The sequence below is a fragment of the Melanerpes formicivorus genome, unplaced genomic scaffold (genome assembly GCF_026170545.1).
Source record: "Melanerpes formicivorus ecotype bairdi unplaced genomic scaffold, bMelFor1.0.p_v2 SCAF_25, whole genome shotgun sequence".
NCBI classification, from domain to species: domain Eukaryota; kingdom Metazoa; phylum Chordata; class Aves; order Piciformes; family Picidae; genus Melanerpes; species Melanerpes formicivorus.
Window position 1 is genome coordinate 1147497 of NW_027142377.1, and position 13384 is coordinate 1160880.

Below are 13384 nucleotides of genomic sequence, written 5' to 3' on the forward strand. Positions count from 1 at the left end.
GCGTGCAGGACCTCTGCCCCGGGAGAGGTACCGCAGCACCACAGCCTATTAGAGGGTGGGAGGGACCTCCAGAGGTCATCCAGCCCAGCCCCCTTCCCACAGCAGGGTCACCCAGAGCAGGTGACCCAGGAACACAGCCAGGTGGGGTTGGAAAGGCTCCAGAGAAGGAGACTCCACAACCTCTCTGGGCAGCCTGCTCCAGGCCTCCAGAAGTCTCACACCAAAGAAGTTTCTCCTCATGTTGAGGTGAAATCTTCTGTGTTCAAGCTTGTAGCTGTTGTTCCTTGGCTTAGTACTGTGCACCACCCAAAAGAGCTTGGCCCCCTCCACTTGACCCCCAGCCCTCAGCTACTGATAGACATTGATCAGATCCCTCTCAGCCTTCTCCTCTCCAGACTAAGCAGCCCCAGGGCTCTCAGCCTCTCCTCGCAGCAGAGATGCTCAAGTCCCACAATCATCCTCATGGCTCTGTTGGACTCTCCCCAGCAGGTCTCTGTGTCTCCTGAACTGGGGAGCCCAGAACTGGACACAGCCTTCCAGGTGTGGTCTCAGCAGGGCAGAGCAGAGGTGGAGCAGAACCTCCCTAGCCCTGCTGGCCACACTTCTCTTGCTGCACTCCTGGATGCCCTTGGCCCCAAGGGCACACTGCTGTCCCCTGCAGAACTTGCTGCCCACCAGCACTCCAAGGTCTCTCTCCATGGAGCTGCTCTCCAGCAGGGTAGCCCCTATCCTGTACTGGTGCCTCCTCAGATATAGGACCCTGCACTTGCCCTTATTGAGCTTCATGAGGTTGCAAGTCTGGAGTTTCTGTGCTGTGAGGAATTAGATTCTGTGCTTTATTCCACCTCAGGGTGGCACAGTGCCCAGCATGCAGGGAGAGGGCTGAGCTGTGCCTTGTGCTGTTGGGGCCTTTCTGTGAAGACAAGTGGTGGGGGCTGGTAGGGCGAGTGATAGTTCTGTCCAAGAGCAGGCTTCAGGAGGTCAAATTGAGTCTGGAGATGAGGCAGAAATTCTTGACAGCAAGGTGGGGGAGACACTGGCACAGGTTGCCCAGGGAGGTTGTGGTTGCCCCCTGCCTGGAGGTGTTGAAGGCCAGGCTGGATGAGTCCTTGAGCAAGCTGGGCTGGTGGCAGGGGGGTTGGAACTGCATGATCTTTGAGGTCTCTTCCAACCCAACCCATTCTGTCAATCTGTGAACCTCCCCAGGAGAAGCAGTGCAGGTTTTGTGCTTACCCCAGGTGGGGTGGCAGTGCCCCTAGTCTGAAGGAGGAGAGGAAACTCTGCTCAGAGTCAGCTGAATGCTTTTTCTCTCTGTTAAGTCCTCAGCTACCAGGCTCCTGTACTGCACTACTGGGGTGCTGCTGAGAAGGCTGGAAGCAGACCTGACTTTGCAGGGTGTCACACATGTCATTGTTGATGAAGTTCATGAAAGAACAGAGGAAAGGTAAGCAATCCCTCACCCCCTCAGCAGAATGAAGAACATAGCCAGAAGGACTGAGGAGGTGGCAGGGCAAGTAACTGAAGTCAGCCTTGCTCCTGGGGGGTGCTGGAAGGAGGCTCTCTTGTCTTTGGCAGGTGGGAAGCTGTGTTGCAGCAGGCTGCACAGGGAGCATGTCTGTCTCTCTCAGGTTTCTGTGCCTCCACACTGCACTGGTTTGGAACAGAGCCTTTAGCTGGGGCTGCAGGGTTCATTTGGGTTTGGGTTGGTTTGGTTTTCCCCACAGTTGCCTGGTTCTTACCCTTCCCTGGTTTCAGCTTTTACCACATGCCCCAATTCTTCACATGCCCTCTTGGGGCTTATTCCTCCTGATGCATGCTCCAGCAGAGCACCTACCAGGGACAAGTGCTGGGGTTTTCTTCCAGGCTGTAAATGTGACTAGTTCTAGGTGGTCTGATCCTATCCTGCTCCAGCCTCCTGCAGTTTTTCTCCCACTTCCCTGCTGATGCCAGACCTGAAGACAAGATGGTGTCTGTAGACTTAATGGTGTCTGTAGACTTAACCTCTGTAAACTGAAGTGACAAGGATCCTTTCCTTTGATGTTTCCCCTCCCTGGGTTTCCAGGAGGCTTTGGCTTGGCTGTGACCTCTTACTCTACAGCTCAAATCATACTTCAGCCTTATGAAAAGGTTTGTATCTCTCAAGGATTCTTCCTCCTTGTCATCTAAAGTCACTTCAGGTCAGTCTTCTGCAACAGCTCTAAGTGTGCAGGGAAAAGCAGTGAGCAGGGAGGACTGGGGGAGTTTGAGTAGCTCAAGTGAGGGAGAAGAGCAAAGAGGGCTCACCCTTTATGGTGACTTAATTTGTTATCTGGGGAGACCTAATAGGGCTGGGGTTGTTCACCTTGGAGAAGAGAAAGCTCCAGGGAGACCTAATAGTCCCCTTCCAGTAGCTGAAGGGGGCTACAAGAAGGCTGCAGAGGGACTGCTCCCAAAGGCCTGCAGGGACAGGACCAGGGGCAGTGGTTTGGAATGAGAGCAGAGCAGATTGAGATTGGATGTGAGGAACAAGTTCTGCACCAGGACGCTGCTGGAACACTGCCACAGGTTGCCCAGGGAGGTGGTTGTGGCCTCATCCCTGGAGATACTCAAGGTGAGGCTGGAGAGGGCTCTGGGCAACCTGATCTAGTGGAGGATGTCCCTGCTGAGTGCAGGGGGGTTGGACTGGATGAGCTTTGGAGGTCCCTCCCAAGCCAGAGCATTCTGTGATTCTCTGTCCACCTCCTCCTGTCATTACTGTAATCCATTTCTAAGGCAGCCAACCCCAAGCTGGCAGATTACCTTCCTCTGCTGTGCCCTGAGCCTCCAGCCCCTCTGAGGAGCTCAGGCTCCTCTGATGGCATTGCTGTGCCATCAGCACAGTGGGCAGAATGGGGAGGGGGAAATCAAGAGTCATTGCAAGTTGCTGCTGAAGAGATTCCAAAGTCTTTTTGCCTCTCTTCTCAGTGACTTCCTGCTGCTGGTGCTGAAGGATCTCCTGTCCCAGAGGCCGGACCTGCGCATCATCCTGATGAGCGCCACCCTGAACGCTGAGCTCTTCTCCCAGTACTTCCACTCCTGCCCAGTCATTAGCATCCCAGGTTAAGAGCAGCCCTCTTGTCACAGGCATTGCTTTTTTGGGGGGGGGGGCTTGTTTTCAGGGGTCCTGTTCCTCACTTCAAGTGCCAAGGGGCCAGTTTGCCAAGATGTATGCAAGAACTCTGAGGCCAAGGTCTTGGAAGAAAAGAGCAATGAGCTTTAGGACACAGGAGACTTGGGAGGGGAGGGGTTTGGTTGGGGTTTGTTTCTGCTGTCTCTATATCAGCAGAATTTCCTTCCCTGAAAGACACAAATGTCCTGGCAACCTCTGGAGGTGCTGGAGCATGTCCAGAGAAGGGCCACGAGGGTGAGCAGAGGGCTCTGGAGACAGCCTGAGAGAGTTGGGGCTGTTCAGTCTGGAGAGGAGAAGGCTCCCAGGAGACCTTCTTGTGGCCTTGCAGGATCTGAAAGGGGCTCCAAGCAAGCTGGGGAGGGACTTGTGAGGGTGTCAGGGAGGGATAGGACTGGGGGGAATGGAGCAAAAGTAGAAGTGGGGAGATTCAGATTGGCTGTGAGGAAGAAGTTCTTGCCCATGAGGGTGGTGAGACACTGGCACAGGTTGCCCAGGGAGGTGGTGGAAGGCCTGCCTGGAGGTTTTTGAGGCCAGGCTGGCTGTGGCTGTGAGCAACCTGCTGTGGTGTGAGGTGTCCCTGCCCATGGCAGGGTTGTTGGAGTAGATGAGCTCTGAGCCACTCAGTGATTCTGTGACAGGAGTGTGCAGCCTGATGGATCTGTTCCTGTGTCAGCCCTTCCCTGACGCTCTGAGTGCATGCTCCCAAAGCATCCACTGCTTGTCCTGGGGAGAAACTGCTGAGCAGTGCAGTGTAGCTGAGAGCTGTGAAGCTGTCAGTGGATGAGATCCTCACCTCTGTGACCTGCTGAGCCTCTGCTGCCTGGTTTGCCCTTCCTGGACGGCTCCTGGCTTTACTCTCCTCTTTCCCTGCAGGTCGGACGTTTCCTGTGGATCAGTTCTTTCTGGAGGATGTGATAGCAATGACCAGGTATGAGTTTGCCAGACATTCTCACATGTGCTGGGCCTGGAGACTGCAGTAGTTCCCTGCCTAGCTTTACAAATGGAATCCTCTCAGAGCTTCCCTACAGCTGCAGTCTCTCAGTTCCCCCAAAGCGCTGACTTCAAACCCAGCTCTTGTACTACAGAGGGGTCTGGGATCTCATGCCAAAGCAAACCTTTCTGCATGAGCTACCACAGCACTGTGCCAGGAAAGGTGAGCTTGGCCATGAAGATTTTGTCAGTGCCCCTCTGCTTCTTTCCAGTGGTTGGACACTGGAAAGCAAAAGAAATGTGAGTGCAGACTTCAGCACTGAAGGTGAAAAGTGCAGGATGCTGAACAGCTCCTTGCTACAATTCCTCTCTGGCAGCTCGGGTGCCAGACTCACAGACTGCACTGGGTTGGAAGAGAGCCTCCAAGGGCATCTTGTGCAACCCCCCTGCACTCAGCAGGGACACCTCCAGCTAGAGCAGGCTGCACAGGGACACAGCCAGGCTCAGCTTCAATGGCTCCAGGCATGGGGCCTCAAGCCCAGCCCTGGGCAGCCTGGGCCAGTGTCTCACCACTCTCCTTGGGCACAGCTTCTTCCTGAGGGCCAACCTCAAGCTGCCCTGCTCCACTTTCAAACCATTGCCCCTGGGCCTAGCACTCCAAGCCCTTCTGAACAGTCCCTCCCCAGCCTGCCTGCAGCTCCCCTGCAGATACTGAACTGCAGCTCTGAGGTCTCCCTGGAGCCTTCTCCTCTCCAGGCTGAACAGCCCCAACTCTCCCAGCCTGTCCCCACAGCAGAGGTTCTCCAGCCCTCTGAGCATCTTTGTGGCCTCCTCTGCACCCTCTCCATCAGGTCCATTTCTGTTTTGTGTTGGGGTCCCCAGAGCTGGACACAGCCCTGCAGGGGAGGCATCCCCAGAGCAGAGCAGAGGGGCAGGATCCCCTCTCTCCATCTGCCTTCCAACCCAATGCAGTCTGTGAAGGTCTGTAAGGAGACCTTGACAGCACCTCTGTGTTTGCAGCCCCCTTCCCCAGAGCCCCTGTCAGGTTTCTAGATGTGACTGTGCTGCCTTGGCTGCGTGGCTGAGCAGGAGCAGGTGGCTGCCAGGCTGCTTTCCACAGCACTGCACACTCTGCTCCCCAGGTACGTGCTGGAGGACAGCAGTCCCTACCGGCGCAAGGTGAAGCAGGAGAAGCAGGGTGGCAGGCACGAGAGAACTGCATTTGAGGAAGTAGAAGAGGACCTGAGGCGTGCTGGCCTGCTGGAGGGCAGTGACAGAGTTGTCAGAGATTCAGACCCAGACCAAAAACTAACTCTGAAGCAGCTCCTGGTGCGATACAAAGGTGAAGCTCCTCCTTCGGGCTACTGAAGTGGCCCGCAGCCCCTGCCAGCCAGCAGGGTGGGTTAGCAGGGGACAGTGCATGGGGAATGCACACAGATCTAGTGCACAGCTTGGTCAGCAGCTCACTGCTTCTGGATGAGACCAGGAGCCTCCTGCCAGCTTGAAAAAGAGACCCCCTGGTTCTGCTAAACTGGGTCAAACATCTTGGCTGACAGTGACACACAATCACAGAGTGCTAGGGCTTGGAAGGGGCCTCCAGAGAGCATCCAGGCCAAGCCCCACCTGCCAGAGCAGGGCACACAGGAACACAGCCAGGTGGGCTTGGAAAGGCTCCAGAGAAGGAGACTCCACAACCTCTCTGGGCAGCCTGCTCCAGGCCTCCAGAAGTCTCACACCAAAGAAGTTTCTCCTGGGTGGAACCTCCTGGGTTCCAGCTTGGACCTGTTGTGCCTTGTCCTGTCACTGGGCACCACCAAATAGAGCCTGGAAGCTTCATCCTGACCCCCAGCCCTCAGCTATTGATAGACATTGAGCAGATCCTTCTCAGCCTTCTCCTCTCCAGACTAAACAGCCCCAGGGCTCTCAGTCTCTCTTCACAGCAGCGATGCTCAAGTCCCCAAATCCTCCTCACAGCTCTGCTGGACTCTCCCCAGCAGGTCTCTGTCTTTCTTGAGCTGGGGAGCCCAGAACTGGACTCAGCACTCCAGGTGTGGTCTCAGCAGGGCAGAGCAGAGGAGAAAGGCTTAGTCTGGGAGGGACCTCAGAAGCCATTGCTTCAGATTCCTGCTAGACAGTTACCACCTCAGAAAATGAAGGACATCTGAGTGTCCTGTTGACTTGGTGTAAGAAACATTGGGGAGAAGAGGGAACTTGAGAAGGTAGTCCTGGAGGTATCTGTGAGTCACCACAGGAATGCTTTCAGCTTCTCTTGTCACTGCTGTGGGCAGGCTGTGCACAGGGCAGGTGTGAGCCCCAGTGAAGCATGAGGAAGAGAGGGGAGGGATGAAACAGAGGGAATATGACACATGGAGTCACTTCCAGAGCTAGGTCTGGCCTAAGGCAGGTGCTGGTTAAGCCCAGGTGTGGTTGGGTGTGCAGCCAGCCCTGGTCTGCTGCACCTGGCAGATGGTTTCCACAAGAGATGGACTCACTCTGTTTTCTTTCTTTCTTTCTCCTCAGGGGTGAGCAAAACAGTGTTGAAAACAATGTCTGCCATGGACTTGGACAAAGTTAATCTGGAGCTGATTGAAGCCTTGCTGGAGTGGATAGTGGCTGGCAGGCATTCTTACCCCCCAGGTAATTGGATTGTCCTGGAGAGACACAGGAAAGTAGCTTCCTGGGGGCTGGGTGCTTTCAGACAGCCCAGAGCTCATGTTTTGCACGCAGGCTTCCTGTCCTCACTGACTGCTTTGCAAGGGAAATGCTGCTCTGGCTGAGCAGCACAGCCTCTGACAGACACGGGATGGGGAGGGTGAGTGACTTGACTGCTCTGGAAAGCCTTTGGTGAGGGACTGCTGCAGCCTGCCTGTCTCTCTGGGGGGTTGTACCAGAGAGGTGGAGTCTTGACTTGGGCCTGCAGCACCTGGATAAAATCCCTCCTGTGCTTTCTGCTGAGGGAAAGGAGGGGGGAGGTGATTGGGCTGGGAGGAGGACTGGGAGCTGCCAAACAGCAGGGTTCAGAGGGTTGGGATCAGCAGCACCAAGTCCAGTTGGAGGCCTGTGGCCAGTGCTGTTCCCAGGGGTCAGTACTGGGCCCAGTCTTGTTCAGCATCTTCAACAGTGACCTGGTTAAGGGCCAGAGTGGACCCTCAGCACACTTGTACACAAGTACACTGATGACACCAGACTGGGAGGGGTGGCTGACCCCCCTCAGGCTGTGCTGCCCTCCACTGGCATCTGGACAGGCTGAGAGCTGGCTGCAGGCAAACCTTATGAGGTTCAATAAGGACAAGTGCAGAGTCCTGCATCTGGGGAGGAAGAGCAGCAGGCACCAGGACAGGCCAGGGGTGATCCTGCTGGCAAACAGCTCCATGGAGAGAGAGTTTGGAGTGATAGTGGGCAGCAAGTTCTGCATGGGACAGCAATTTAACCTTGGGGCCAAGAGGGCCAAGGGCATCCTGGGGGGCAGCAAGAGAAGTGTGGCCAGCAGGGCTAGGGAGGTTCTGCTCCCCCTCTGCTCTGCCCTGCTGAGACCACACCTGGAAGGCTGTGTCCAGTTCTGGGCTCCCCAGTTCAAGAGAGACAGAGACCTGCTGGGGAGAGTCCAGCAGAGAACTACAAGAAGCTGTGAGGAGAGGCTGAGAGCCCTGGGGCTGTTTAGTCTGGAGAGGAGAAGGCTGAGAGGGATCTGATCAATGTCTATCAATAGCTGAGGGCTGGGGGTCAGGATGAAGGTCCCAGGCTCTGTTTGGTGGTGCCCAGGGACAGGACAAGGCACAGCAGGTCCAGGCTGGAACCCAGGAGGTTCCACCTCAGCATGAGGATAAACTTCTTTGGTGTGAGGCTGCTGGAGGCCTGGAGCAGGCTGCCCAGAGAGGTTGTGGAGTCTCCTTCTCTGGAGCCTTTCCATCCCCACCTGGCTGTGTTCCTGTGTGCCCTGCCCTGGGTGCCCCTGCTCTGGCAGGGGGCTTGGGCTGGGTGATCCCTGGAGGTGCCTTCCAGCCCCTGTCATTCTGTGAGTGATGTCCACTCTCTCTGTGTGTTTTTCCATTCTGTGTAGGTGCTGTGTTGATATTTTTGCCTGGCCTAGCAGAGATCAAGATGCTTTATGAGCAGCTCCAGTCTAATGCACTTTTTAACAACAGGCACAGCAAGAGGTAAGCAGAAAAGCTCCAAAACCATTGGGCCTTGGAGTAACTTCCTGCCCAGAGCCTGCCTTTGGCCAAGGGTGAATGAAGATTCCCAGATTGTGAGGCAGGTTGTGGTGTCAAGGGCTTGGCTCCAGGCAGGGTAGATCTCTTGCTGCTGTCTTCTTGGCCTCAGGAAGGTTCATTGTGCAAGCTCTCAGGCTCCCTGGTGCTGGACATTCTGGACTTAGGGGGACTGGATCAAAACTGGAAGTGGGGAGATTCAGATTGGATGTGAGGAAGAAGTTCTTGGCCATGAGGGTGGTGAGAGACTGGCACAGGTTGCCCAGGGAGGTGGTGGAAGCCTCCTGCCTGGAGGTTTTTGAGGCCAGGCTGGCTGTGGCTGTGAGCAACCTGCTGTAGTGTGAGGTGTCCCTGCCCATGGAACTGGCTGAGCCCTGACAATTCTGTGCCTCTATGAGTCTCTTTTATGCTTTACATCAGCCACTGGACTGGGAGAGCTTTGTCAGCCCTTGGTCTGTCTCACAGGGCTTGCTGAGGCACATTTGGCTGTGGTTCCTTCTCTAAGCTTTTCCACCTTCCTGTAGCTGTCAGAGGCCAGCTGTGGGCAAGGAGAGTGGTTGTCCCTTTAATGCAGCACTGATGAGGCTGCTCCTTGAGTGCTGTGTTCAGTTTTGGGCCTCTGACTAGAGGAAGGACATTGTGGTGCTGGAGCAGGTCTGCAAAGTGGCAGGGCAGGGAGCTTTGCTGTGGATCTGAATGAATGTTTTGACTGACCTGATGGAGAGCAGCACAGGGGAAAGGGATCTGGGACAGAAGGATGCCCAGGAGCCAGCCAGGTGCTCTGGTGGCCAAGAAGGCCAAGGGAGCCCTGGGCTGGATTAGAAGGGCTGTGGTCAGTAGGTCCAGAGAGGTTCTCCTGCCCCTCTGCTCTGCCCTGCTGAGGTCACATCTGGAATATTGTGTCCAGTTCTGGGCCCCTCAGCTCAAGAAGGACCTCAGGGAACTGCCTGAGAGAGTCCAGCAGAGAGCCCCAGAGCTGCTGCAGGCAGTGGAACATCTCCCTGTGAGGCCAGGCTGAGGGAGCTCTGGGGCTTGGAGCAGAGGAGCCTGAGGGCTGCCCTCATTGCTGGTGATCAAGATGTGCAGGGCAGTGTGGGGAGGATGGAGCCAGGCTCTGCTCAGGGATGTCCAAGGGCAGCACAAGGGGCACTGGGGGCAAGCTGGAGCAGAGGAGGGGAAACTTTGTCATTGTGAGGGTGCTGGAGGCCTGGAGCAGGCTGCCCAGAGAGGTTGTGGAGTCTCCTTCTCTGGAGCCTTTCCAAGCCCTCCTGGCTGTGTTCCTGTGTGCCCTGCCCTGGGTGCCCCTGCTCTGGCAGGGGGGTTGGGCTGGGTGATCTCTGGAGGTGCCTTCTGGCCTCCAACACTGTAATTCTGTGACTGTGGGCAGGCTCTGGGAGCAGTGAGGTAAGAGGCTGTGCAGGCAGCTTGTTCCCAAGAGGAGCAAGGCTGGGGATGCCCTGAGCACAGTGTCCTGTTGTCCTTCCAGGTGTGTGGTGTACCCCCTGCACTCCTCACTGTCCAGTGAAGAGCAGCAGTCTGTGTTCCTCAGGCCTCCTGCAGGAGTCACCAAAATCATCATCTCGACAAACATTGCAGAGACCTCTGTCACCATTGATGATGTGGTCTATGTGATTGACTCTGGCAAGATGAAAGAGAAGAGGTACTGGGCTTCAATCCTGGGGGCTGGGGGACTGCTCTGTGCCTTGAGCTTGCAGCCTTCAGCCTTCCTAAGAGCTGGGGAAAGCCTGGATGGAATCAGACCTGCAGAAGGCTGCTGCAAGGTGCAAGAAGGCCAAGCTCAAGGTCCTGCACTTGGGTCAGGGCCATCCTTGGTACCAATCCAGGCTGGGGGGGTGAGATTGAGAGCAGCCCTGCAGAGAAGGACTTGGGGGTGCTGGGTGGGGAGAAGCTGGACAGGAGCCAGCAATGGGCACTGGCAGCACAGAAGGCCAAGGGCAGCCTGGGCTGCAGCAAGAGAAGTGTGGCCAGCAGGGCCAGGGAGGGGATTCTCCCCCTCTGCTCCACTCTGCTGAGACCCCACCTGGAGCTCTGTGTCCAGCTCTGGAGCCTCTCTTGCAGGAAGGGTCTGGAGGGGCTGGAAGGGGTCCAGAGAAGGGCCATGAGGATGAGCAGAGGGCTGGAGCTGCTCTGCTCTGGAGACAGCCTGAGAGAGTTGGGGCTGTTCAGTCTGGAGAGGAGAAGGCTCCCAGGAGACCTTCTTGTGGCCTTGCAGTATCTGCAGGGGGCTCCAAGAAAGCTGGGGAGGGACTTTTGAGGGTGTCAGGTAGTGTCTGTGTCTCTCCATCAGTGGCACAGCCAGACTGAGGCACCCTTACTCAGCAAGTGTGCAGATGGCACCAAGCTGAGTGGTGTGGTTGCTAAGGCTGCAGGATGGGATGGGAGCCAGCCAGAGGCACCTGGACAGGCTGCAGAGCTGGGCTCAGGAGAACCTCAGGAGCTTCAAGAAGGCCAAGGGCAAGGGCCTACACCTAGGTCAGGGCACAGGATCTGCCTGTCCTGACAGGCTTGCTCACTCTGCATGTCCCTGCAGGTATGACCCCAGCAAAGGGATGGAGAGCCTGGAGGACACCTTTGTGTCCCAGGCCAATGCCCTGCAGAGGAAGGGGCGAGCCGGCCGCGTGGCCTCGGGGGTCTGCTTCCACCTCTTCAGCAGCCACCACTACCACCATCAGCTGATCAACCAGCAGCTGCCTGAGATCCAGAGGGTGCCCTTGGAGCAGCTTTGTCTCAGGTGAGCTGTTGTTCCTTTATGGCCTGGAAGAGCCACCCTGCAGGATGTCCTTCCTCCACTGCAGGGAGCGGCTGGAGTGCTGTCCCCCAAGGCTTTGCAGTTCCTGGCACCAAGGGACTTGCTCTGGAGCTGGGGCTCTGTGGGCTGGTTGCTTCCTTCTTGTTACCACATTGTTTCTGCATTGCCCATCATAGAATCAACAAGGTTGGAAAAGACTTCAAAGATCATCAAGTCCAATCTGTCACCCAAGCCCTCATGCCTACTAGACCATGGCACCGAGTGCCACGTCCAATCCCCTCTTGAGCACCTCCGTGGACAGTTACTCCACCACCTCCCTGGGCAGCACATTCCAATCCAGAGCCCTGCTCTTCCACACACCCTCCCACCACCATCTCTCCCAGGCCTTAGGTCACATCCCATCCTAGGGGAGAAAGGGCTCAGATCTCTCCTCTCCAGTGCTGGCAGCTGCATTCTTGTACCCCAGGCCCATGAGAGAGTCATGGAATGGCTTGGGTTGGAAGGGACCTGAAACATCAGCCAGTTCCAACCCCCTGCCATGGGCAGGGACACCTCCCAGCAGCCCAGCTTGCTCAAGGCCTCATCCAGCCTGGCCTGGAACACCTCCAGGGAGGAGGCAGCCACAGCCTCCCTGGGCAACCTGTGCCAGTGTCTCCCCACCCTCACTGCCAAGAACTTCTCCCTCATCTCCAGTCTCAATCTGCCCTCCTCAAGCTTCAATCCATTCCCTCTCATCCTTTCACTCCACACCCTTGTCCAAAGTCCCTCCCTAGCTCTCCTGGAGCCTCTTCAGGTACTGGAAGGCTGCTCTGAGGTAGCCTTCTCTTCTCCATGCTGAACAGCCCCAGCCTGTCCCATTAAGCTGCAAAGTTCAGGTTAGACATTAGGAAAAGCTTCTGTACTGAAAGGGTTCTCAAAGAGTGGAGCAGGCTGCCCAGGAAAGAGGTTGAATGCCCATCCCTGAAGGGATCTAAAAGCTGTCAGGGTGTGGTGCTCAAGGCTGTGGTGTAACCATAGCCTTGGTAGAGGTAGATAATGGGTGGAGTTGATGATCTTGGAGCTCTTCTCCAGCTGTGGTGTTCCTGTGGTAGTGCCCTGGAGTCACAACCTGGCTACTAAGCCTTTTGATCATCCCTGCTGCACCCTCTGCAGCCCTTTGGACAAAAAGCAATTGTTTGGTTCCAGTGAAAGCTTGATGCCAAACCCTGCTGTGCTCAACAGGGATCTGGTGAGGCTGGCAGCCACAGTGGTGTTCCTCAGGGCTCGGTGCTGGGACCACCTCTGAGGTAATAGGTTGGACTTGGTGATCTCTGAGAGCTCTTCCAACCTGGTTGATTCTGTGATTGTGTTTCACATCTTGGTTGGTGACCTTGCTGAAGGCCCAGAGTGTGTCAGCAGCAGGTTGGCAGATGGCACCAAGTGAGGTGGCAGTGTTGATCTGCACCAGGGCAGGGAGCCTCTGCAGAGGGACTTGGAGAGATTGGATCCATGGCCAAGGGTAACAGCAGGAGCTCCAACAAGGCCAAGTGCCAGGGCCTGACCTTGGGTCACAACCACCCCAAGCAGTGCTGCAGGCTTGGGGCAGTGGGGCTGGAAAGCTGCTGGCAGAAAGGGAGCTGGGGGTGCTAATGGCCAAGCAGCTGAAGAGGAGCCAGCAGTGTGCCCAGGTGGCCAAGAGAGCCAGTGGCAGCCTGGCTGGGATCAGCAATGCTGTGTCCAGCAGGAGCAGGGAGGGGATTGTCCTCTGGGCCTCAGCTCTGGGCAGGCCACACCTCGAGGGCTGGGTCCAGTTTGGGGCAGCTCAATCCAAGAGAGATGTGGAGGGGCTGGAGCCAGGGCAGAGGAGGGCAAGGAAGCTGGGAAGGGCCTGCAGAAGAAATCTGAGGAGGAGCAACTGAAGGAGCTGGGGATGGTTAGTGGGAACCAGAGGAGGCTGAGGGCAGACCTCATGGCTCTCTCCAGCTCCCTGAAAGGACCTTGTGGAGAGGTTGGTGCTGGTCTCTTCTCCCAGGTCATTAGTGACAGAACAAGAGGGAAGAGCCTCAAGCTGCAGCAGGGCAGGGTCAGGCTGGAGAGGAGGAAGAATTTTTGCCCATCCAGAGTGGTCAGGCACTGGGCTGAGCTGCCCAGGGAGGTGGTGGAGTCCCCAAGCCTGGAGGTGTTTCAAGGTGGTTTGGCTGTGGTGCTTGGGGCTATGGTTTAGGGGTGAGCCTTGCAGAGCAGGGTCAGGGGTTGGGCTTGGTGCTCCTGAGGCTCTCTTCCACCCTGCCTGTTTCTGGGTGAAGCTTGCTGCTCCCCCAGCTGCCAGCACACATTCCAGACCCT

General features: G+C 56.5%; 1 protein-coding gene across 4 annotated transcripts in view; it reads left to right on the top strand.

Moving 5' to 3' along the window:
* The window catches only part of DHX57 (DExH-box helicase 57), a 51372-nt gene that overhangs the window by 28586 nt on the left and 9402 nt on the right, over nucleotides 1–13384 (top strand). For all 4 annotated transcript variants that reach the window (XM_068153026.1, XM_068153023.1, XM_068153024.1 and 1 more), the window contains exons 9-16: nucleotides 1320–1444; nucleotides 2944–3077; nucleotides 4022–4076; nucleotides 5221–5420; nucleotides 6599–6715; nucleotides 8139–8235; nucleotides 9776–9949; nucleotides 10841–11041. In XM_068153026.1, coding sequence (XP_068009127.1) covers nucleotides 1320–1444; nucleotides 2944–3077; nucleotides 4022–4076; nucleotides 5221–5420; nucleotides 6599–6715; nucleotides 8139–8235; nucleotides 9776–9949; nucleotides 10841–11041 — 1103 coding nt within the window. The remainder of the gene's footprint in view (nucleotides 1–1319; nucleotides 1445–2943; nucleotides 3078–4021; nucleotides 4077–5220; nucleotides 5421–6598; nucleotides 6716–8138; nucleotides 8236–9775; nucleotides 9950–10840; nucleotides 11042–13384) is intronic.